This window comes from Danaus plexippus, chromosome 17, assembly GCF_018135715.1.
Source record: "Danaus plexippus chromosome 17, MEX_DaPlex, whole genome shotgun sequence".
NCBI lineage: Eukaryota > Metazoa > Arthropoda > Insecta > Lepidoptera > Nymphalidae > Danaus > Danaus plexippus.
Genome location: NC_083548.1, coordinates 2,836,736 through 2,863,890, shown reverse-complemented (window position 1 = coordinate 2,863,890; position 27,155 = coordinate 2,836,736). Strand labels below are relative to the sequence as shown.

The window sequence follows — 27,155 nt, the reverse complement described above, 5'->3', positions numbered from 1 at the left end:
AGCGCTCCGCAACCGAAGCCCGCAGTTAGTCGATGATCGCCATCGGACGCTGTTACTTTGTCGAACTTTTTCATAATCCGCCGCATGTGGCGCGCGAGACGCGTTAATTAAATTTATGTTTATAAAATCTTTTTTTTAAAAAACGATAATTTCCATTCTCATCGATAATTTATGCGTGCTGTGTTCAACTGATCCGTTTGATTTGTTCATGTAGTGCAAAATATTTGGTGAGTAGTCTCATTTTAGTGTTGATTAAGTGTTGATTTGTGTTAGGTAAACGTTTTCGCATACTTCACAAGAGATTCGAAAGTATTTCAAGGCGATCTTGGTTCTTGGTGTTCTGACTTTGAATTGATAAATAGATTTTATTCTATGAAACACCATGGTTTTAATTAGATAAATTTCTCGAGACATCTGATTTTAAAGGCAAACTCGGTCTGTCATACGAATTTGAGATGTGTCTGTACTCTGTCTGTTTTGGCATAAACTATAGTTTACTTGAAATAAAATTATATGCCAAATAAAGTTAACAAAACGTACTCGCAAAATTAGAGTTCCAATTAGATAGAACCATAGTAACTGTATTCGAAACCATCATGTGAAATATATTTTATATCAAAACAAATTTTTCACAGTAAAACAAGTCAGTTACGAAATATAAAAAGCGGAAACGACGCCAATGTTTCCACGGTGCACACACACAAACGAGCTGGTGAAGCAGAGCATAGCTAGTTTATTTAATTACAATGTCTCAGTTTGAATCTATTACAAGGTAAAGGCCCTTTAAATCAGGAAGGTTCTAATATATTACGACACGCGCTTACAACATAACTTTTTCGGTGATTGGCGGTCCGTATTATATTAATTATATGCTACCATTTAACGACTTCTGCAAGGCGATCAAGATATCAATGTAATATAAAATATACCAACGTTTATTTGCAATCGCAGCCATGTTTTGCAAAATTGTGAAACAAGCTACAATATGAGTGGAATCTTCTGTAGGCCATTGCCAACATTATGTTTTGAACTAATTAGTTACCAAATATACAAAAATGTTAACACATATCGACAGTCAGACAAGTTTAACAAGTAGTATTAATAAAATAAATATGTATATTTTGTATGAATTATGCAAAAGGAAGATAGACTAAAAATATACCTACAGTTTTGCTTATGTTATAAGAATATGTTTTATCGATATATCTGTAGTGGGTAAGTACACCGACACATAATAGTTACTTATTGCTTTTGACTAAACCAATTACGTAAAGCAATTACGTGAACTTGTGAAAAACCGTGACATTTTTGTGGGTCACAAATATTTTAAATAGAACCTTGAAAACAATATTCTTACATAAGAACTAGCGAAAGGCAAACGAGGTTCCTGTGGAGGTGCAGCCTGCAACTTCGTTGCCATTCAATCAATCATTTAAAATTGTAATCCATATTTAAATTTAGTAATACATATTACATTATATAGCTATATAAAATATATACCTATACATTCGGAGGTGATAATGAAATTTCAATAGCAAAATGCTTACTTTTTAATATATCCCGATAATGTAAAACCATAAAAAATATAACAATTTAATGTTAAACTGTTATTTTTAAAGTATAAAGTATTACCCAAAAACAATTTCACTTATGAATTTTTATGTATAATAAGACGAATTTTTTAAATTAATTTTTACATATGTGAAAACGTCGTTACAATGTTATACTTTAATGTATTATAATCGTAAATTATTATTGTGTATTTTTTAATTATGTATAGTTCTTATCATGTTCATTTTTGTTTTAATTATTTTGAAATACAATACGAAGATTAGATCCGTGAAACCTCGTTGCAAAACGATTGTTTAACATTATTTCAAATAGAATTTAAAGTTACACATAAAATGATAAGAAAATGTATAAAATATTGAAACAATCGTTTATGTAAGTGTTGCAACACTAACTGAATTGCTTCAAATAGTTTTACTAAATAGTAAATATTACTTTTAAATTAAAGCAGTCAATCAGCTGACTAGACGATTTTTTCTCATGGGATTTTATTTTTATTGTTTCAGGTAAATTGAAACGTGAACGTAAAACTTTCATTACCTGTTTTTTTTTTTTGAAAAAATAAATTGACATGAATTTATTGCAATTATAGATGTTTCTATTTTTAAACAAACACCAGAATGCAAAGAATCCCCCTTTGAAATGTCTAGTAAATAATGGACACGAAAAATTATATTTATCAGGAAGTATTTTTTGAAGATTTTTAAATATTGTATTATGTGTCGGTGATATTTCTTGTATAAGCTATCTGTAATCAACAATGAAACTGCGTTTTTCCAGCTCGATTGATGATTAACGACCAATGTTTGATTAAAAAAAAAACATAGTCGTTGACAGCACACATTTGAATACATATTTATAAAAAAAAAAACCAGTTTCAATGTTTTGAAATAGTAATTATCCTGTCTCGAAAATTTTAAATCAAGTTTTTGAAAGGCATCCAAAGTTTTGAAATGAAATTATTGTGTCGTCAGAGTTTATTTAATTTATAAATTTTATCCATCTGTAGAATATATTCTAGTGATCCATTTAATTAGGCAATCTTATGAAATTAAATGCCGTTTTTATTTCGAAAAGAATTATAATTCCTGTACAAAATTAACGAGACGAAATACATATATCCTTTTCTGTCGACATTAATTGTAAGAAGGTTTTTTTTTTTTGTGGAAGTTCGGAAATGAATTTAAAAACACTTAATTAATTAACGACATTCTTGTCACGAAAAATTATTTCATAACTATATGTACATATATATTTTTATGTATAACCTATTTTCGCGATAAATAATATAAGTTAAATTTTAATTGAGGAAACGGAAGTTTAAATATAAATAATTAAAAATAACAATATTAATATAAAACAGCGGGAAATGAGATTAAGGAACAGAATATTATATTGGAGAGAGAATTCTGTAAGTATATGTCTTCCGAATTCGCAACGCGTCAAACGAGCTAGCCGTTGAGTAATGTTTAGAAGGCCGACTAGTTGCACGCCAGTTTTTGACTCGCGTGGTCATCATAGACTTATTTAATCTATGGTCCAGAATGGCCCCAGTGACTTATGTTATATGCAAATTAGATCGGCAGAATAATGACTGAACTTTGCTTTTTATTCTTCTTAAAGAATTATTTAATATGGCTGTATCTGTAAAATGAATATTGATTGATATACGTTGACTTGTGGTGTTATGCAAATCATTTCGATTTAACTTAATGGACCTATAACTTCATCTCATATTTTATATGGATGTTTTAATTATCGATTGTTTTGTTTGATCTTTTCAGTTTGATATTGACCATTAAGTCACGATCGATATAAGAAATCTTATTTTGTTTAACAAAAAACAAAACTAATTAGATTTTTTGTGTTCCTTCGTAAAATATTAGCTATAAGATGTGCTAATGATTTATTTCTTTATTTATAATGAACGGAGTATCTTGATTTTCACATTGCTTTTAAGTAAACAAATATGTCTGTGGTTTTCCAATAGAAACTCTTTATTTAAAGCCTCGTCTTCCTAATTGCTGTCATATTAATGTACATGAAGACGTTGTATTTTTATTACATTATGATTTATATAGTACATTCTTTCGTCATAACTATGTCCTCGTTCGCGTGGCAGTTCCTCATCTCAAGCCATCATTATCGTACAGAATCTTATATCTTCATTAAACTTTTTATAATAATAGCCTACATTAAGTTTTAAATGTGTTTTTAATAAAGACTAATGTCTTGGTACACTTATATTTCCAAACTAAAGAAGTTTTTTTATTATTAATCGTAAAATATTGAAAATTAAAAGTAACTTAGTTACTAATTATATAGATTGTTTTAATATAAACAGGATTGCTGGAAGAGTAATAAATATTAATTTACCTAGAAAGATCTATTTTAATAGTTAAAACCTAATATTTTTAGAATGGCAATTAACAAAATGAAAAAATATCTAAAATTTGAGATCTAAGACTTTCGCGAGTTTTATTCATTTAAATGAAACTAATATTATTCGGATATACTACGCGTGCTTTATTTTTGTGAAAAACTACATACTCCCGACGTTTCGATTACTTTTCAGCAACAGATGTGAACACATCTCGTCTGCCCGTGATCACGGTTGTCGAAAAGTGACCGAAACGTCGGGATTATGTAGTTTTTTTACGAAAATAAAGCACGCGTAGTATATCCGAATAATATTAGTTTCATTTAAATGAATAAAACACGTATCTACACATACCGAATTACATACAAACTTTAGTCTTTGAAGTCGATGAAAAAGGAATCTGATGTTTAATTTATAACTAAACTATTAGTTATAAGACGGGTTATCAGTGCAAGGTGTTTCGTAACAGCGGTGGTGTCGGCTTGTAAACGTTATTCTGGGTCATTGTCAACCTCCCGCAAGATGTATATTGAAACGGCGTCCATGTTGATCGCTTAAAATGACCCGCTTTCGATTGTAACAAATTTTATTACATAAAAGCTATGAAACCGTAATGGGCGAACCAATTCGGATTACTGAATAAAATTTTTCTAAGATACTTCTGAAGGTTCTGTATTTGGTCGTTACTTATGTATGTCTTTTTGTATCCTACTCGTTTTAGATGAACGTTATTTCAAAGCGTCATTCACCAGGAATATTTATTAATGAAGATTATCTTAATTTGATGCGTAAACTCTTAATAATCTGTGGAATTATTTTTTTAATATTTTTCGTCTGTTATAAAAGTCGACGATTTGATAACATTATGAAGTACAACTCGGAAATATTAATGGTGGTTTAATAAGCTATAAAAATTAGATATTATAAATTTTGTTGAAATCTGATCAACAATATTTTTCATAATTTATAGAAATATATTATCATTATAAATGGGAGGTGCGTTCTTTGAATCTGTCATACATAATCAAGGCTTCTATGTCAGTGAAAAAAAATCCTTACTATTATTATAACTTTTATAAATTGTATGTATGTTTCCTACTTTTCTATCCAAATGTTCGGAATTTTAACGAGAACTTAAGATATTTAGGTCATAGAATATTGGACCTACTCTATCCTAAGTTTCGTGTAATTTTTACGAGAATATAACATGTGCGTTGTATATTGCATGAAGTTAACATATATATATTTTTTGCTCACACATTACTCGTTTTTTTGTTAATCCAGTTTCCAAGTCCACGTGGTTGAAATCGCGGGAGCAACGAGTATGAATATAAAAATAATTTTTTGCCCAATGGTTACAGAGAAAGCAGAGAAAGTATAAAAAGTTCAGAAACGTCCAAATCACCAGCCAACGGTACCTCGACATCTAGACGGACTGGTTTTTGACGTTACTGTTTATTACTTTTTTTATTAATATTTTTATAAGTACACAGTAAACTCCTTCGTAATTCGTATTGTATACATTTTATTTCGTTTATAACCTGTCCGTCTATCTTCATTAACATTGTTTTTGATATTTAAGACCTCTCAATCGGTAATCAAAATATGTGTTCTTTGGAACCCTAACATATGTACATATATATAATATTACATATCAACCATAGAAATGTCTATACTATTTATATGTGCTCATTAAACAAGCAGACTGTCCCTTTTATCCTAAATATATTTATTGCCCAAAGCGTGTCCGTGCTTAAAACTCAATCAATTTGTATAGAGCTAAATTATTTTATATGAAAAATATGTTAGAGATCGTTTTATATCGATATCGCATAATAATATTTTTAATAGCATTTCGAAAAACAAAGGCATGAGTAAATAAATTTGAAATTGGAATTCCTAACCAAAGAGTATTTGACATCAAAGTGGCCAGTACGAAAAAACGACAAAACTAAAATAATTATTACTTATTATTTCAACTTAATTGTTCGCTCCAAGAATTCAAAAGTACATGTTATCGATTTATTAGTCTTTATCTACCCAGTTGTGGCAGTGACATAACTAAATGTTAATTCTATGCAAATAATGACTGCCATCTGATAGTACAATAACAAATGACATGTATTAAAACAATCACGCAATTCTGTTTCTATAGTATATCACTTGTGCGGGAGCAGAATGCTTATAAAAAAGTATTTATTGTTTATATATATTTTTTTAACGAGTATGTATTGTGCATGAACCTAAATAAATAAAACCGTTATACGCTCATAAAGGTACTCCTTTATTTTACTACTTGAATTATTTTCTTCAACTATTTTATTGTAAATAATTACGTTGATAAATTTACCAGAATTTATAAAACGGTGTAGTTTTAGCTAATATAAAAAAAATATCATACCTTTGTTTTGTAAAAGAAAATAATTCCGTATTACAAAATAACATCGTTTAAAAGTTTTTTTATTTATTTATATCTCATATTTTCTACAATTATTTTTGCGAGAACCAGATAAGTGTTATTTGTTCTTTTTGTTATATGTCAAAATTAAAAAGACAAACTATATACCTCGACCTTGTATGTCATAGTAAGTCATATAAAATTTGCATAACACATAATTTTCTATATTTTTGGCTTCAATATCTGACAGCTTACATAAATTACACAATGATATTTTAATTTAATAAAATTATATGAAGCAGGTAATAAATCGAGTAATGTTGAGAAATCTGATCACAAAATTATCTGAATTAAGAAATTATTAATTAAAATTACAATAATATATATAATTAGTTTATCGATATGTGTCGGCAAAGTATTTTAGGCACAAGGCTATTTTGATAACTATCCGGAAACAGATGACACTTGATGCATTATAAATAAATAATATTAAAAATTAAATTATTTCTGACTTCCGCTTATAGGACGTCATTTGATTGAAGTGAATTTTTCAATTGAATTTATCTAAAATTGTCTTTATTTTTGCATAAATTTTACCTTTATAGAGGACGATTTTATGAAAATAATAATTGTGATCGGGAATCCAAGTGCTGATGATACGAAAATAACACAAAAAATACTCTGAGCAGTAATTTGAACGTTTTATTAACGTATTAATTTGAACGTATCTTATATATTCTTTTTTTTATGCCATGGCTCCATTCGCACTGGAATCTCGGAATATTTTGCCAATGTCAGCGTTTTTATTTGTTGGACGAACTATAATCTTGGATACTGTGTGGAGAAAACACGAAGGAGTTCGTCGAATGGAATAAAGGCTTTTATTTAATTATTATAAATAATATTTTTTAAAGAAGACTCTAGATTGCATAGTTAAAAATTCAAAATAGTTGTCATTATAAAAGAATTTCATCGTCACACTCATTTCGATTTCGTGATCCGCCATGTTTGATTACGTCACGGACAGCCCAACTTATTAATAATAATTTCATAACTGTTTAGTAAATTTTTATTTATGCCTTCGTATGGACACATACTAAGTTAATATGTGTTGAATATTTTATATGGCAATAATGTTACGGAATTATCTGACGTAAGATATAGTTATTAAGTTAGTGTGAAGATTAAATATGATTTATGGACTGTGACGCTTGATCATCGATGTAGGATAGTTTTGACTGTTTATATAGTAAGATAAAATATTGCAAATGCGTTAAAGCATTTAAATTTTTTTAATTATCGTATACGTCATGTATTTAATAAGAGAGCGGTCTCAGAAAGTCCTGTTTAATGTTAATATGAGATATTTCATACGTTCTCAAAATACTGAACTATTTTTTGGCCGTGGCTTTTTCTGCGCCGATATTGAAATAATATTTGGAGAGAAATTCATGAAGTGCCACGTGACTTCATACATTTTACTACTATTATGAAAAATTACTGTGGAATTGACCGGAATTGCAAGGCAGATTACAGTCCATCTTATTCTAAGCGTCTTGATGTCTAAGCTATCCTAAAAGAATGTTTTAACAAAATCCGCTGAGCAGTTTTGCTTGAGAGTCCAACAAACATCGATATATACAATAAACATACACACAAACGTTTGCGTGTAAATTATTAATAGGATCGTCCCTCTTGAAACTTGTTGTGATTGTATATAACTTTTATATGCTTCATTTTCTTCTGCATTTAACAAAAATCTTGAGATTAATCAGAACCAAAATCAATTTTGTCTTACTTAAATAATATAATTTTCTTCATACGTTCTGTCCTGTGATATTGACACCGCTTAAATCGTTCTGACACTGACCTTAATATAACTCGAAGTTTTAATTACGTTTTTTAATTTTATTAATACTATCAACGAAATGTCAAGATTATTTTGGTTATGTTAGTACAGTTTATGAACAATAACAAAAAATATACAATTTATATTACTGGCAACATTTTTTTTTTATCTGTCAAAGTTTTATTGAGAAAGAGAAATTTGTTTAGCGCATTGTACTTCAAAGTTCGTAATTCATTATAGATATTTAAAATTTAGTGCCCCTTCGTGTTTTTCCACAAAGTATTAAAAAAAAACCCGTTGACATTGGCATAATCAACGATGCCAGTGCGAATGAAGCGGTGGTTTAGAAAAAAAAAATTTGTTCCCCGACTACGACAAGTTTGATTCGTCAAGCAAAACGTATTCAGTTTCCTGTTTCTATCAAAAATCTTTGCCCAGTATTAAGTAACTAATTACATATATTAATTACAATTTTGTTTGGAAGCTTACGCCAAAACGTTTTATGAATCCAAAAATATATGTCGTTATTATATTTTGCGTATTTTTTTTTAACTAACAATTAATCTGGTTTTTGCAGTTATACTTCAACTTTTTGCACAAGTATTCTTCGTTTAAACCATATCGGAATCTTGACTAAAGTCAATCTTGGGATTACATACGGCAAATATTTTTTATTATATATGTTACTATAGTTATTTTAATTTCTTTATACCAAATAATGAGTCATTGTGTATAATATAAAAATCATACGTAACTATACTATTTAATATTAGATTTAAAATTAATTTCTCCCCTATCCTTGAACTATAAAGGAGTGAATTCTCTTTATTTTCTAGTTATTTAACTTTCGGAACTTTCGCTGGATGCCAGTAAACTTTTTTCAGAAGTTACAAAAGGTGTTGCTAGAACTAAATTATCCGTCTCCCTTAATATATATATATATATATATGTGTGTGTGTGTGTGTGAGTATTGATTAATAAACAACAGCTAATTAAACACGCTAAACATTTTCATTATTTGTTTCCATGTAACATTTCAATGCTCTCACGTCCGGCGTTCAGCCACAATCGGTGTTGCTCTGTTTTAATTTACTACTTGGAAATTTTCAATAACATGTCTTCCATTACCGTTATTTTAGAAAATGTGATATTTGATTTTCTTATTCTAATATTCATTGCTTGTTAAATGTAATAACCTATATATTATACTGAATGGGAAACTATAACTATTTTAACTTCCATATGAAGAAACATTTCACAAAGTCTGATGTGTTCTGCAGAACTGATACCTTACTTAGTATTCTCGATAGACAAAACAGAAACTATTAATCGAATGTAACTCAGAAAGTGTGAAGTATATGTACTTGGGATGAGATTTTCTTTTTAACATTTGGTTCAGTAACCTTGATTGATGGTGGTACCAACACCAACTGGCGACCTGTCGCAAGAGTTGCGTTCACCGACCGACCGTTGCAACATTACTTCGAACCAACATATGCTTTGAGATAATCCCACTAACAACGTTTGAAAACATAAAATGAAATTCCTATCACTACTTACTAACCATTTTTTGTTCGATCAATATTTTATAGAAAATATTGTTGCAATGTAAATGACAAATAAACACTTTTGTTTCTATAGGATACTTAAATTTTAACAATCGTCTTAATTACGACATGACTTATGATGGACGTGTTATACTTGAAAGAACGCAATTCAATATCACAGATTATAAATAATATAAGGACAGATTGTATTGATAATATATTATGTAACATGTGATATAACGTGAACGGTTCACCACACATAGCTAGGCAGTCTTCCTAAAACCAACTAGACCGTGACCTAAACTGTTTCCGGGCACTTTGTTATTGTATCTAAGCGACAACACGTCATTACGCCGCATAAACTTAGAACACCCATCGGTAAAATAAAAACATTTACTTTATAAGTCCCTATCGTGGAAATATATTGCTGAAATTATATATATATATATATATTCAACTTTACAGCCTTTGTGTTTTTATAAATTATCAAACTACACTACAGTTAAAAGTAATGCATTTATAAATATTTTATATAAATATCATACATATATTTTTTAAATATAACTTCTCCATTGTGACTTCGATGCTAATAATAAATAAAGCCAAGCCTTTTAAAAAAAATATTACTTAATAATGTCACATAGATGATAATTTTAATATATCTTATACACTAATTTATAAATAAATTGCATACCATAGTGATGATACTCACTTTATAACATCAATTCATAAACATTTCTTTCTTTCAGATAATTTCGAGACTAAACCAAATTTTGATGGGCCAAGCCAAAGAAGTGCATTCCATAGCGAGTAGATAGCAAGAATACATAAAAAAAAAATGGCGTCTGACAGAGAATCCACAGAGTATATGAACGGTATCAGACCCGGGCCGTTAACGAGAGAAATACCAGAATGTATGAGAGACAAGTATACAATAATACAGACCATACTTGACGTACTCGCCTTCCTTATGCTTGCTATTGGTTATGTTATACAAGCAATATACAGATCCATAAGAGGACATCCGAAGAAGGATCTCAAAGGTTGTATAGCTCTTGTGACCGGGGGAGGGGGTGGGCTGGGAAGTCTCGTTGCTTTGAGGCTAGCCAGGCTTGGATGCGTCGTGGTGCTGTGGGATATCAATAGACAAGGTATGTTCTTAACGATATTTAATATAAACCGTTGTGTATACATTTGACGGAGTTTTCTTGTTGTGTTTGAGGTTTGTCAAATTGTCAAATCTTGGGATAAAATGCTAGTCTGTTTATTCCAATTCAAACTCAATACAAAACCAACAGAAATATTTCATAACTAAATTTATATTAACTATATTTAGTATTTTTAAAAACTAGCTACAACTGTTACGGCTAAATTGTATGATACATTATAATAATATGAAAATAAGGATATTATTTTTATAAACAAGGTTGGTAAACTACCATCACCTTGACTGGCGAACGGTGTCAGAGATAAAGTGCAAATACAATTATAGCCGACACCAAACAAACATATCACTTCAGTTTAATAACGGTGTATAACGTTGGACGCGTGTTTAGAACGTTATTTAGATTTGAAAATCATTTTTTTTTATGACATCGGATTATGTCTATACAGCTTCCTTTAAATTCAGTCGACTTAGTTGTTTATAATTAAATCCGTATCGGTAAATGATTTTTTTTTGTATTTAAATTTTAAACATTATTACTTATTATATATAAGGTTAAGGAATTATACAATATATTACTTATGATATTTTTAGAGGTACCATCTCAGTTTCGGCGGTGGCTAGTGAAATACATAAATATTCTGTTTCTAAACTTGCACAACACACGATGTCTACCGTGAAAATTGTGAATACGTTCCTCGTTGCTCAACGCTATTGTTAAATGGCGCAAGTTTTAGCTTATTAGACCTTCGTTGTAAAATTTCATTGCGTTCAAGAAATATTTAAATATTAACATTAACATTGATTAAGATTTTTGAACGCCAATAAAAAGTTTATCTGTCGATCGATACTGAGAAACATTTTGTTTTTATTACGTTGAATATTCATCAGCGACCAGGAACAAGCCAAACAAGTTTTGTGTGACAGTCACCGGAGTGTTTTTGTCATAACTTGAAATTTCATAAAACAATATATATCAAAGGCCAGTTTTTTTTATATTTTTTTGAATTAATGCAAAATTAGTAGAAACCTGTTTATGAATGTCATTTTCACACACTTTAAGGATATTTTTTTTATGTAGCTCTAATATTATATTTCTGGTTTTCACATATTGTGAGATGTATGTAGGTTTTACATATATATATAACGTTTTATATATTTTTATTTCTGGTTGCCTCATATTACGATATTTTTTAAAATAAAGTATCGTTTATATGACACTTCTATATAAATAATGCTAATGATAATGATCTCGTAGTAAATTTTTAACAGATCGTTTTTCTTTTTTACCATAATTTTAAGGTTCCCAGAGGTTTTGTGCTTTTGTTTTGATACGTTGTTATGGTATTTTTTATTAATAATGGTCTTAACTCTCAACTGAACGATCGTTTCAGTTAGATATCTTTTTTTGTCCTAATAACTTCTTCAAAGAATGTTTAGCACCTACAGGTTATAAGTATGTATTTACCATACGCCATTGTAATTTCGTACAATAAAAAAAAGATTCAGTGAAAAAAAATATTGAAATTTTCAAAAAAATCTTTAAATTTTTTTTTACTTATATAACGATAACAATTAAATTTTATAACATAAAATACTTAAAATAAAACAACACGCTGAAGTAGAATCTAGAATCTAGATCGTACAATAAATCCCGGAGACAAGTATCAGAGTGTCTCATGTAGTAATTATCTATAATGAAACTGCAGTGGGCTAGAGCTATTATTAACAGCTCTCATTTGTTTAATGCTTTCTAAATTTACATTTTCCTAACATAAGGACTTCAAAGAAAATATTATTTTAATTAAATTTAAAGATTAACAAGTCTTAATTTTAATTAGAATTTAACGAATTTTATTTTATTTTTATATAATAACTTTAAATTGGAACAAACAATTCATATTAAATTTTAAAAAATTCAATGAGTGGCTAGTTGGATCGTCAAACTACTAGTCAAACCTCTCGCTCCCACTTCATCTTGTACCGCGTACAAATCCACGACGAAATAAGAGAAAGATAAGAAAAGTATAATAGTTCTGCTATACCTATTTATATGTATTTATTGAGGAACGCAATTCACATTGAAATTGTGTTTTTTTCTTATCAGTTACGAACAAATTAAAACGAGATATTAAAAATATATTTTCTTAATTAAATATAGAGAAAATTATGAGCGTAAAAGACTTATATTAGCAAAAAATATACGGTTTCTATTTGACAACCATTAACGAATCATAGATCTGTCGAAGTTGTAATGTAATCAACATCGATAGTTATTTTGAGCAGTTATTTACAAGGTAAAGAAAAACATATAAATGAGGAAAATTTTAATGACGTTTTCCTCCTCCAACGGCACGTGTTTGTTACCGACAATGAGGATTCAAACATTAATTTGGAATTGTATTGATTTAATCATTAAGGCTAGGAGGCAAGAAATCAGCTGAATCGATATTTAATACTCAAAGCTATTAGCAGATAGAATTAATTCATGTTTCTAATACGTTGATATGTTAATGGCACGTTGAATGAACAGTAACAGTATATTGTTCCTATATAACATTTAGAGTGCTACGTTAAAGTAAGCACAAATTTAGTTTTTCATTATTAACTACGTGTACACAATAAATAGCCTACGGTTTGGTCCACGTTCGGAAATGGTTTACGGGAAAATTAATACGCATGTGCTTAAATACATAAATATCGTATGATAGCTATGTTTATAATGTTGCCACTTGACTTTATATAACCGCGAAATTATATTATGACCTTGAAATAATTTCACCCAATTTTGGTATAATTTATACCCTTTTTCTTACATAATATAGTGTATATTTCTGTTAAGTTGCATCAAAGCCGTTCCGTATTTTTGAATAAAAAGCGACATCTAGCTCTTTCTATTAATGCATGAGTAAACGTATGTATGCGACATAAAAATAAATTAACAAAGCTTTAGAGCTGATTAGAAGTCAGTAGAAAAATACTTATACGAGCTACTATCACTGATATATGATAGAAAAACTTTCTGAAATAGCTACAGAAGCTGCGTTACTCTGACAAATAAGAAGCTGGAATAACTATTCCTCTTTTCCTATGCCCATAGGCTATCACAAAGCGGATGAATTTTCATCCCATATTATAAAAACATATTAAATCAGCATTAAGTTATATCTGAATTCTAACCGTAGATTTGAGGCTTCGTGAGCGGTTGATTGAATATAAAATGTGTCCTTAATAACAAAAATGTATAACGTAACATTTATGTATGTTATGATGTAAATACATATAGTATTTTATGGAACTTAGCAATCACATGAGGCCGCAATCACGAGCCGGAGGTCAAGGAGAACAGCTCAAAGTAATCTTAATAAATACAAAGCATTAATTATATGTCTAATCTGAATACTAAGTTATTCACTTATAAGGCTTTTATGTGGTGGCATTAAGTTGACATTTATTATTTTAATGTTATTTTTTATTATATCTATGTCGTTTTAATTGGTGAATCTGTTTGGTAATCGAAGCCATTTCTGCCAATAAATTAACTCGTAAAGTAAAAATAAACATCAGATTCAAACCAAATTTACGTAATAATATTAGCGTATATAGATTGGTATAAATATTTAGGACGGAATATTGTATATACGAGGGTAGGAAAAAGGGTCGCGGATTGGGGGTAAAAAGTAAGAAATAAAACTCAAAATTATTTTCCCTTCTCTATGTATTCTCTTTTAACCCTTATATGTTTACAAGATCAATCAATTTATTTATTTTTACCTTCGAAAAAAATATTGTTCTGTCTTTGTCGTCGAAATAGGCGGAAATTGCGCTCTTCAACTTCGGGAGTTTCGGTTACTTTTCAGCAACCGTGATCACGGGCAGACGAGATGTGAAACACATGTGTTCAAAATTCGCGTAGTTAAAACCAAAAAAATATTAGTTTTATTTAAATGACTCGCGAAAGTCTTAGATCTCATTAAGAAAAAACTACTTTGAAGATTTTTCGTAAACAAAATGAGTATTCATAAAAGAGAGATTTTGTGTTATAAGATTTATACAAAGCGTTTCGTTGCTCAGATCGGCAAACAATATCACTTAAATTTAATCACGACATTATATGTGGCATTGGTTATCTACGTTTTTTTTGCTTGAATTAACAGATCCATGAAGGTTGATTAAAGGTAGTGTTTGCTCTTTGCCATCTACTCTTCTTAAGATGAGTGTTCTGCAATTTTTTTTAATTAAATGATACTTTTAAATATCTATAACTTTAAAGACTTTCTTAGGAAATCCGCTTTAATGAACAAGAAGTAGATAAAAAATATAATTACAGCTTCCATTAATTAGTTCTAATAATTCCACCTTTATAAAAGTAACGCTTGATAACGGTTTTAAAATAGATCTCATATTTTTCGTAACACTTTATTTTATTTTTTCATTAAATTTTATCTGACAGATACCGTAATAGTTTTTAAATTAATTAAACTTTCTCCATAACTAGTCCTTTGCACACATTGAACTTCATTTCGAATAAAATGTACAAGCTCTTATATTTAATGATTTTGGGAATGACAAAGGCTTTCCGACATATCAAGAAAGCATAATGCGGTCAATAACCACAGAACGACATTAAATAAGTAAGCTGACAAAAAAAAAAAAAAATTTTTAATATAGTAACGAACCATTGATGTTTATTTTCTTATGTGATCGGTCATAATTTCAAACGTTTCAATTTGCCATTCGTTTTGCATTGAGAAAGCTTCATAACACAAACTGTGTTGTGTATATTATTGTACACTCCAGAGAATATTGTCTGTACGTTTCATTGTTAGAGACGTAGATAATAACGTCAACCTTGTGAATATTAATATAGCAAGTTACGGCTTCATTTGGAAGACAATAGAATGCACGAGCTTCTAAGCTTACTTCGTTACTCATATCTCTATACGTAATTGTTATTCGAACTGTTTTCGTAAACACATCAAATAAAAATTCCGCTTTTAATTCTAAAGTAATAGATGGGGTCCACCCGAAGCCCTGCTCGGCCCTACCGAGCCAAATATGTCCGTTTGGATCGACCAAAGTTAAATTGCCTACTGGTACATTGTCATTTAAATCGGCGATAAGGACGCTATCGTCGGGATAAACATACTTTGCGTGCCCGCTATACGACCAATCCTTATACTGTCCTTCGTATCTAGAATCTTCCACGAAACTAATTCTGACCTCTTCTTACATCTAAGCCCATTTCCACGTAGTCGAAACACATTCAAAATATTACTACCGTTACACAGTGATCAATTCATACATCCAGACATACAAACTTTTGCTTTGATAATATTTAGGCTAATGTCTTAGCAAGTTTAAATAATCTAATTTTATATCAAACCTTGTTGTATAGTTGATAAAATTTTCACTACATTACTCGTTATCTACGTTGAATAGAATTATTGTATTAAACCACGGATGTAATTATTGCACAAATTATATCTACTCGGTTTATTGACGATAAATAACTATGATAAATAATACTATTACCTCAATATACATATATGGCGGGCCTTGAAGGTTTAGTACGTCTTCCAGATCTTTAATTAACTCAATTATTATATAAATACCGATTAATATATATATTTTTTGCCTGAATGGTTAATTATGGTCTATATAAGATTTAATGTAACGGTTTTGCTAATGAATTAATTATTTAATTATTATATGTACTTAAATTTTAATGAAACGTAAAAAAAAAATAGTTTTTCGAATTTTTATTCGCGATTTTATATCTGTGCCACACGTTTCGACTCAGTATTGGGGGCCACTTGCAGATAAGTTGAAAGTGTCTCTCACTCATTACTAAAGCTGGATGTAGCGATAATAAAATAACAAAGTAAAATCCGAATATCGTATTTTATAGTAACATTAATAAAACTAATATATTTTAATTTACTTCGTCTATCGTTTTTCGTTTCCCGTCTTTATTACTTTAAACTAAATACTCCCGACGTTTCGGTTACCTTGCAGTACCCGTGATCACGGGCAGTAGATGAAAATTTTCTCACACCGTCTGCTAATGAATACTCGCGAAAGTCTTTCAACTCATTATAATGACTTGGTAACTTCATTATTTAGGATTTGTTTAAGAGGGTCGGTTAAAAAAAGAGATATGAATGTTAAAAAGAAGACGCCTTTAATTCATACAATGAGTTGAACATACTAATTTTTATAACACTATAGCTGTTGTCCACGTTTTGTCTGCGTGTCTATGTCAAATCTATGTACAATGATTTTATGATATTTCTATTAATAATAATTAATACAATTACCTTTTCTGCATACGATTAATATTTAAAGTAATAATCGTAATTCTTAACGAAAACTGCGTTTGGATTTTTTTTTCTCGTAAGGATTTCGACATTATACATGAAAAAAATAACTTCGAATTAAACACGAAACATTTATATTCCATTTACATATAAGATTAAAACAAGTAATAAAGTGATAAATAAATCAAGGTTTAATTTAACTGATTCATATTTTCAGTTCAATGTATTTATTTATTTTTCATTTAGACTGTGACAAAAGCTTTTTTAAAGCCGAATTCTCGCAAGTCGCAAGTCATCCGACGTAAGGGCAATGACCTGGTAATATTTTTATTTAACGGTTGTATCTTACGGTGCCCGTAGTTAGCAAATATTTACGTTTTATAAAACAAATGTTGAAAGTTATGTGTGATATAGGTTAAGTAACTATACAATGATTTCTATTGTTACAAGTTTCGGAGTGAGGGAAATCAGTGAACAATTTACGTCTTAAATGTTCAGATTAACTTTTTTCGATAAATTTTAATATATTACACAGACAGGGGAATTAAATTAATTTCATTAAATTGAATTCGAATTTATTTTATTTCTTAACTTTAAAGGAATTTTACATAAAACTTTTTATCATTAAGTACATATACATTTTGCTTATATTATATAAGCCCTTGTTTAAAAGGCCACTATTTTTGCTTCATTAAAATGCAGGTAGACTTCCTTATTTAAATTATTATGTCTGTTGAATAAATGCCATTATATATTAACAACACTTGGAGAGCAGATTGATATTAAAATTTATCACAATTATCTATAAATATCGTATGGTATCGTTTAAAGATTTTTAATAATATATCTTTAGTAGCATTTTGAAACTTTCAAAAGTGTAAGAGATAGTTTATTTACTACCAACAATTTGTAGCAAGCTAGAATAGTTTTGGGGCTCAGAAGACTTTAGTATGAAAACCTTCAAATGACGGAAGTTTTGTTAGTTTTACCAAGCCTAGGCGGCTTGCAAACTCAGTCTTAACTAAACGGGATAATGCCACATCTTACAAATATTTCTTATCATGAAAATATATTTAAGTAATAATATTATAACCAGACATATAGAATATTTTTTCTTATTATAGATTAAAAACTTAACGAATTCTTTTTAATTATCATCTGTAGTTGATTTTCGTCTTATTTTTTTATAAAAAATATAAAAATTAAATGAAAGTTCATATAAATTTACTAATAATATGAATTTGGATGAAAATATTCTTAAATATATAACAGTGAACACATGTTTATTGTTTTTTGTTTTATCTATAATGTATCCATCATAGACCAGTTTTAAGAAAGAATTCTTTTTTTTAATTTTTTAATTCAATACTTGTTTTTTTTTTTAATTTAAACCCTCACAAAGATTTCGTACCTAAGTATTATATTAATTCTAAACTTAATAGACTTATTCTTTATGAATTATACGTAGTTTAGATTAAGTAGAATTGTCACATAAATATAAACTTGCTATTAATTCTAATGCGACTTTTATTATGTATATTTAATGTATCTCTCATGATAATGGAAGCTGTAATAAGATACACCGCTGTATGTGGTACGTGCTGGGTTTTAACGACCGGAGCTTCAATACTATGAATAGGTGTTATTACCTTCCAACAATATCATTGCAATTCCTGTAAATTGTATAAATACTCATTTATATAAAATAACTATATATAGACACATTATTATATTAAAATCGTTATTTTAATATAATAATGTGGACTCTCCATCTCGTTTAGAATGATAAAGTACTTTATTCGGTTGTTCTTTTAAGTTATTTTTTTTTTATTTTATTTAAAAATATGAAGTGCTAAACCCTTTTTTAACGGTTTACATGACGATGACGATTTTGTTTTGGCAAATGCTTTATGATGGATTAAGGAAATGTTATTGTAAAACTCGTTTAAATTCAAATAAACATAAATATCTTTAATAATATAAGAGATCCATCAACGTTAGAATATATATGATCCAACCATAATCCTTGAAAATATCTATATTCAAATAAAATTAGATGATTTATTTGTACTGACTTCTTATGAAAATGTTCACCAAAATATATTGATTCGTGGTAGGTTGAAACTCTTTGAAAGGTCGTAACTGTCTTTGCAGTTTCAACTTTTAGTAATTGTATCTGATGACATTGGTAAATTATTTCACAATTCCAGTGCGGATGAAGCCTTAGCACAAAAAAAGTGTATCTGATTGACATTTTTAGGTTTATGAAGTAGGTTCAGTAAAATTGTGAATCGTATTCAGTTGCGCTTCTGGAATTTTGTTTAAAACTGGCACATACAATGTGCAATGTCAGTTCAGAAAAAAAATAAATTAATGCTAACTTTTGTTGATGATTTTTAGTATATTTTTTTTCTGGTGTTCGGATTAAGATTACTACCGTTTCTAGTTTTTCTAAAATAATATTAAAATGTAATATTATGAGATTATTAATATATCGTTCGATTGTAATCACATTTAAGCTCGATTCGTATGTCGTAGAAATATTTACTAAAACATAATAATAAAGAAATAAAATAAATGTGTTTTTCATTTCATCTTTTTCAGGTTTGGAAGATACTGTCAAGCTAGTCAAGGGTATTGGCGGTAAATGCTACGGATATGTCGTTGACTTGGCAAGTCGAGACGACATCTATAACACAGCGAAACAAGTAGAGAAAGAAGTCGGGAAAGTAAGTTAATACATAATTTAATATTGTGATAGTTTTAATTTGGCTGAATAAAACAGGATATATACAGTCGAATTGAGACACCTCCTTTTTGAAGTCAGTTAAAGAAATGTGCGCCTTTTTTGAAGGCAATCTTCATTATAAGTTCATTATAGTAATTTCTTTCGAATTAAAAATATCATCGTTATCATTCAAGATAACTGAATGTTAATGCTTTTAAATTATAAATATATATTAAGGCATTTACCACAAAGAAAGTTACAGCGGTCAGTTTGTTTCTCCGCCTTAGGGGCAATACAGATCTTTGATGTATATATTAAATCTATAAATAAGTTTTAATAAGATTAGGTAAGGTACATATAACTCATATAGAAATAAAAACTAACTATTTCTTTGAAATAATTGAATTTTTTTTTTAAATCAGAGTCTGTAAGAGCATGACTACGTGCGTAATCGAGATCTCATCTTAACCGAGATTAGGTGTGCATGTGTGGGTGTGAGTTTTCGTATGTGTATGTGAATGTGGTTTGAAGATGAATTAAACTCTGTGAATTGAATTTTGAATAGAATGAAGCACTAGAAATATAGTACTAATTAATTTAATTTTGCAAGAAAGCATATAGAATTTCGTCATGCATTAAGAATTAATTGTTGATGTATAATTTAACGTGAAACAAGAATTTAAATATGTGAATAAAACATACTTCTAAACATAATTAATATCAAATTAAACGTTGCCTTATTTATCTTTGAGCAACCTCAACATAATTATTTGAATATTAATTTAATAATAATATATAAAAATATACTTGATACGTCCGCAGTAAACATTTTAAAGTCGTTACTAAAGACGCCGAAGACTTTAATGGCTGTAACATAAAAGTGATTTAACAACTAGCTGACCCCGACTTTAGTCCTATTTTACTATTTAGTCGGTGTTATTTTCTTTTCAGCCAGCGAAATACGAATAAAAAATATTATAAATAAAATATCTTTACCTACGTCTTGTTGTCAATAGAAGTACCTAAAATTATTATTTTAAACCACAAAGATACTTAAAATTTTAAGTTATGTATGAAACTTTTTTTTTTTTCTAATTAATCTTGTTTTTTTTTTTTATAAAAACATCGATGGTATTATCTGTGGCAATTTAAAGTAAATAAAAAACTTACAGTGGAATGTTAAACAAGTTTTGACTGGGGATTGAAATATAATATATTGGATTTTTAATTTACAGTCTAATGCAACGATCGATGTTTTTTTTTTTCATATGAAACCAGTCCGATGACCTTCAAAGTGTATTAAACCTTTTTTTATTCGGGTCTTAAATGATTGACGAAGCCAAAGAAGGCCATAGGTCGTAAAGGAGCAGCAAAACATATTCGACTATTAATAGCTAACTCCATTTGATTTTATATATAGATATATTTTTTAAAGATTCGAAAATAATAAATATCGCAGTTTTCTTCTACTGACTTAAATAAATATTTAACGTTTTTTATTTCGAACAAGAAATATTGTGCTTAAAGGCAGACACTATAATTATGTTTTTGATATAAAAACGATAACTAGCTCCTCTCATGTCCTCTAGTTTAATCACAGTAGCTTATTTTTTGTTGTGTTTTTAGTAAGAACAACTTAGCATGGTTGGTTTATGACTCAAAGACACTTTTTTTAACACCTCAGAAACATTTTAAATTATAATGCTTTCTCAGTAAAATTTTAAAATTATTTTATACATATTTTTTTTTAATATTTTACTTTAACATAATTTTATGCGAATATTTTTCATTAACAAAAAATTTAAAGTAATTTTTATAAAAAAAAAAATTCATGGCCGTCCCCGTATGACATTGTTTGTCTTTTGTGATTTTTTTTTATGTTTTAAATAATGCCGCACAATGTATATAACATTGTTTATTGTGTTAAACATTTATGTACCTCTGGAATGTTTTATTAAATGACCTAAAGCAAAAAACATGCAACCGCAAAAAGAAACTTATTTTTATTGCTTAAAACATTTTTTTTATTACGATAATCATGTGAAAAACATAACACGTTCTGCTTCAAGTTTTACCCTAATTTGTAGTTAAAAAAAACACAATTAGCACTCCTTTTGTTCGGGCGGTTCGAACACACGAAACAAAGGAATAAATTATTATAATATAAAAAATATCGATTAACAAATTATTAATCTCTCAATCAAACAGGAACCTATTTGATAAGCAAAAGTAGATTAAAAAAATTATATCTAAAAAAAATGTTCACATAACGGAACTGTAGTTTAGGCTGTATTGATAATCCTTTTTTTAAACACTTAAACTATATACTGACTTAATATCATAAGTATATTATAGTGTAAAACACTATTTATCTTGCTTCAACTATATTTTTTTCTTTTACTTATTAATGTTTTTGTGTTAATAGGTTTATGTTTACTTAGAGGTGAGCAAAAATTTTATGCTTTAACATGCATTTATCAACAATTTGATAATTGTATCTTTTACTGCATATGCGAACAGTGAATACCTAAAAAGCAAAGTTTTCTTTAACTAAAAATCATTTTGACAGGCTGGTGCTAATTTCTGTACGTCAAAAGAATCTTTGGACAAAAATACCTGGGTTTAATTATCAAAAAATTAATTTGCCATCTCATAGTTAAGAATGTAGTAATCAGTGGCCACTATTTAGTAATATATTTTTTTTATTAAATGTTATATAAACGTATAACTTTTACATTATATTGCGACATTTCTATAAAAAAAAAAATGTTTTTCTACAAAAGCGTGTTAAATCACTTATTTTAATACCGCAATTCCCTCGCTAGGTGTCGCTGTTGATCAATAACGCAGGTGTTGTATCAGGACAATACCTTCTGGACACCCCCGACTATCTTATACAGAGGACATTCGATGTTAATATTTTAGCACACTTCTGGGTATGTATGAATGTTGTTCTAAAAATGACACTACACACTACACTGATTATTACAAAAACATTGCCTTACACTATTTTATATAAAAAGTTTTGTTTCGCTTCTTTCAACTTCAATTTGGAATAAAAATTATAAACATTAGTGCTTTGAAATTCATTTTCTAATATATAAAATGTAAGGTCAGTTTGTGTTGACGGTCAGTACAAAGTGGTAAAATTTATCTTAAACGTCGAGCTTAGTCAACAAAATACACGACAGAGCTGATTTCCGTGTTTCAATACTATTTTTGTTATCAAGCAACGTGTTAGTTTAATATATATATATATATATGTATATTATTTGTCGTATAACTCTGCCTTTGAACCTTATATAATACAACCTAGACTAGTGAAAACGTGGAAACTTATATATTCTTAGTGCAATTTCCAAATTAACATCTCTCTCGAAAGAAGTCTCAACTCAAAGTAAAATCTTTAATCGAAAGAAATCTCAATGTATATTTTAATATAAAGATTGTAATTTACTCAATTCCAGACAGTGAAAGCTTTCTTGCCAGCTATGATAGAAGATAATGATGGTCATATAGTGACCATAGCATCAATGGCTGGTCAAGTCGGGGTAGCCAAGTTAGTCGACTATTGCGCCTCTAAATCAGCCGCCTGTGGCTTCGACGAGGCGTTAAGATTAGAATTAGAAGTCAAAGGTGCTAAGGGTGTGAACACATCGCTGATATGCCCCTACTTCATCCGAGCGACGGGAATGTTTGAAGAGGTTAACTCGAGGTAGGTTTTTTTTAAATTATATAACTTGTTATAAATTTAGTCACGACTTGACAATGTTATGACGAATGTATATAATAAGGCACATTATACCATGAAGGTTGTGTTGTATTGAAACCGTCGCAGACAGCGTCTTTGTATTTCATATTATGAGTTATTTGTAAATATTTAGCTCTGTATTAAGTCATGTTACATTCTCATACATTAGAAAAACTATCTCCGAATTAAAATTCTAATAAGACGTCAATAACGGAAATGTTTAGATTACATGGTAACGAATTTCCTACGTACATATCCATGTACAAATAATTCGAAAGTAATCTACTGAAGCTATCTTCAACTAACCAGAGACACTTTATTGATATATTTTATATGACAGAGAGCATTAAATAGTGTAATATTTTAATCCCGGCAGGTTCGTACCTACCCTCAGCCCGAATGAAGTAGCTGATCGCGTGGTTTTGGCGATAAGGACGAACGAGCCAGTGGCCGTAATACCCTCATATTTCAGACTGCTACTGCCATTTAAATGGTAAGCCACATACATTATATACTAATTTTAATGTCTTGTATATATCCTGCTACGGTTTTTTTGTAACTTATTCCAACAATTCATGTGAAACATTGATAATAACATTAAATAGTTATTATTACAAATGTACATAAAATACCTTATCTTTATAGCGAGATCTCTTCCAGTTGTAATTGAAGGTAGGAGAAAAAAAATTACGTGAAAAAATGGGGGTAAATAGTAAAAAAAAAAAAAAATTTCACTACATATTGTATGCGATAGCTGTTTATTATTGCAAGTATGACAATATTAACATACGCATCATTTGTAAATCTTTGCACATAATTGTATAAGAATTACTCATTAAACGATAAACTCGAGACACTCCGTATGTTGTTTAACAATGAAAGAATTGACTGAGAATTTCTTAAACAATTCGTCAATACAAAAAAAACTTTTTATTTATATTTTTTTTTTTGTCTACAATTAAAAAGTCTTAGATTTTTATATGAAACCTCTTGATATTATAATAATATCTGTATTTACGATGAAACGTTGTTCTAACATTAAATCATTTTTAAATGCAAAATATAATGAGTTTCTTATCAACGCACACTTCAATGTGCCAACTTTTTACGACCACTTATTCTGATATTCACCTGTAATAAATATTTGGATTTTAGTCGTATCATAACATGTCTAAGGTTTAAATTACACTGCCAATGTGCTGTAAAGAAATAAGTATATATACAGATTATTTTATTTCTTTCGACCGCCATTTTGACCTCACTGACGTTAAGGACGCACGATAAGGTTTTCTTGTTCTGCAATAATTTTTATTAATAAAAAACGCAAACTAAAAACTGAGGTTTCATGTTAAACTGGTTCTTGTATATTAATTAATACAGACGTCAACAGCAGTTAATACTTCTACATTTTCTTTTTCCTGATATAATAAAAGTTCAAGGTCTTCGGGAAGAACATGTACCATATAGTTTGTATACTAACTTTTAAGAATAAATGTAATCAAGAATTTTTTAAAGTGTAATATTTTAAAAAAGGATTTTTTTTTATAAGAAACGTTTTGCATATACCGTACTCACAGATAATAAACAATAATTACAGATAATAAATAATTATATTTCTAAATGATCCCAACAATAAATAAAAACTATAAAATGCCATCAATTTATAACAGAATCGAGGAACAACCTTGATAATCTATAATTGATAAAAGACGGCTTAAATATTAATAAAATAACAATAAATATAAAATGAAAACAAACTGAATAAATTAAAAAATATACATATTATTTTAGCCGATACACAATCGAACACACGATTAATACAAAATATTAAATGATATTAGAAATCGTGCATAATTTTTCGTTCTTCCCTTTCATGTACATTTGCTTCCGACTGATAATTATTGTTAGGTATATATAATACTTATTGTATTTCATATATATATATATATATATATTTTAACCTGTTCCTTTATTCCTTAACTCCTTTGTCATTAAAAAACATTGTTTTTTTTTCTATTCTCTGCGATTATAATCTTGTTCAAATCCATTAACTTTTTCGATTGTTTGTTAACATACAACTCTTTAGAAATCCGATGTTTCGTTTCCTTTCTTTAAGATAAACAAACACATAGCGATAAATATTATTATAGAATATTTTGTCCATAATTCATAACTATTGTACTTTCATTTGTGTACGTCATAATTTCACTAGAAAGTATTTTGTATTTTTATAATGCTTAGAGTCGATTTCTAACAATATATTATAAATTTTTGTTATCTGATCATAATAAAATAGTTTCGACGGTGATGATGCATCTTATTTTAACTGTTAAAATATATATTGCATGTAATTAAGAGAAAATCGTTGGTTAACTGACAGTTGTTACGTTCAGTCTCCAACAAACTCTCGCAAAAAAACGTCACGGTAAAAGTTAATTTCATGGTTAATATTTTTCTATTACAGAACACATTAATTTTAAATGATATTCACGGAGTTCTCAGTGTTGTTTGAAATATGTAACTATTCAAGGATTGTTCAGATTTTTGCGTGTTTTGTTTAAGAACCATATTTCCGTTGTTTCGTTTGAATGCGATTACTTTTCCGCTGTGTATATCATCAGTGAGCATTGAAACTATATTTTCACGTGTTACTAGAATATTCATTTACACTTGTTAATAAACACATTGGAATATAACACAGTGTTGCCACATCGATGATTTAAAATTAAAAACGTTATCTTCAATATATTTTTTATTAACAAACTAAATTGCAAGTAAAATTATTTATTTATCTTGATCTTTAAATATAAGGTTTTGAAATAATAACATTATATTCTCACTCCAGTCACACTAGTTTAAATATCGTATAATATAATAGTAAAATTTACTTAAAAATTCATACGTATGATCATGTACCGAAAAAAATAATTTTAACCGAATATTACCTTACCGAGATAGTTAATGAGTCTAAAATAAACATATTATGCTTTGATAAAAACCATACGATATCTATGAATGGGATAGAAACATATACATGGTGTTCATTTAAAGTTGACATTAAACTGAATTTATGTATAAACCATTTAGATCCTGTATAATTGAATTTAAAATTTTTCAAATATTCAGACACCGTGTTTACGGAAACGTTGGAAGTCTCACTTATAATGTCAATGAAATTAGTCGAAATAAATACTATTTTTTTAATGTATAACTTAGAAAAGAGGGTTTTATAAACGGTTCCGAAAATTACAATCTACATTTCATATACGCGAGACATCTTTGTTGTTTTAAAAGAACTAACAAGGAGGATCAATAGATTCTGTATTTGTGTTTTATCTTAACAACAAATGAATGGCTCCTACCTTTGCGTGTGATGTTTTTGTTTGAAATAAATATAATTGTGGCAATCTTCTTTTAATGATGCACACGTCACTATTAAAGTATCCGT

At 28.7% G+C, this 27,155-nt stretch overlaps 1 protein-coding gene across 1 annotated transcript in view; it reads left to right on the top strand.

The window, feature by feature from the left end:
* Window positions 1-27,155, top strand: part of LOC116771105 (estradiol 17-beta-dehydrogenase 11-like) — a 28,801-nt gene continuing 1,646 nt past the window's right edge. The window contains exons 1-6 of the mRNA XM_032662816.2: window positions 1-227; window positions 10,493-10,894; window positions 19,833-19,957; window positions 22,782-22,892; window positions 23,424-23,671; window positions 24,084-24,200. Coding sequence (XP_032518707.2) covers window positions 10,582-10,894; window positions 19,833-19,957; window positions 22,782-22,892; window positions 23,424-23,671; window positions 24,084-24,200 — 914 coding nt within the window. The 5' untranslated portion in view covers window positions 1-227; window positions 10,493-10,581. The remainder of the gene's footprint in view (window positions 228-10,492; window positions 10,895-19,832; window positions 19,958-22,781; window positions 22,893-23,423; window positions 23,672-24,083; window positions 24,201-27,155) is intronic.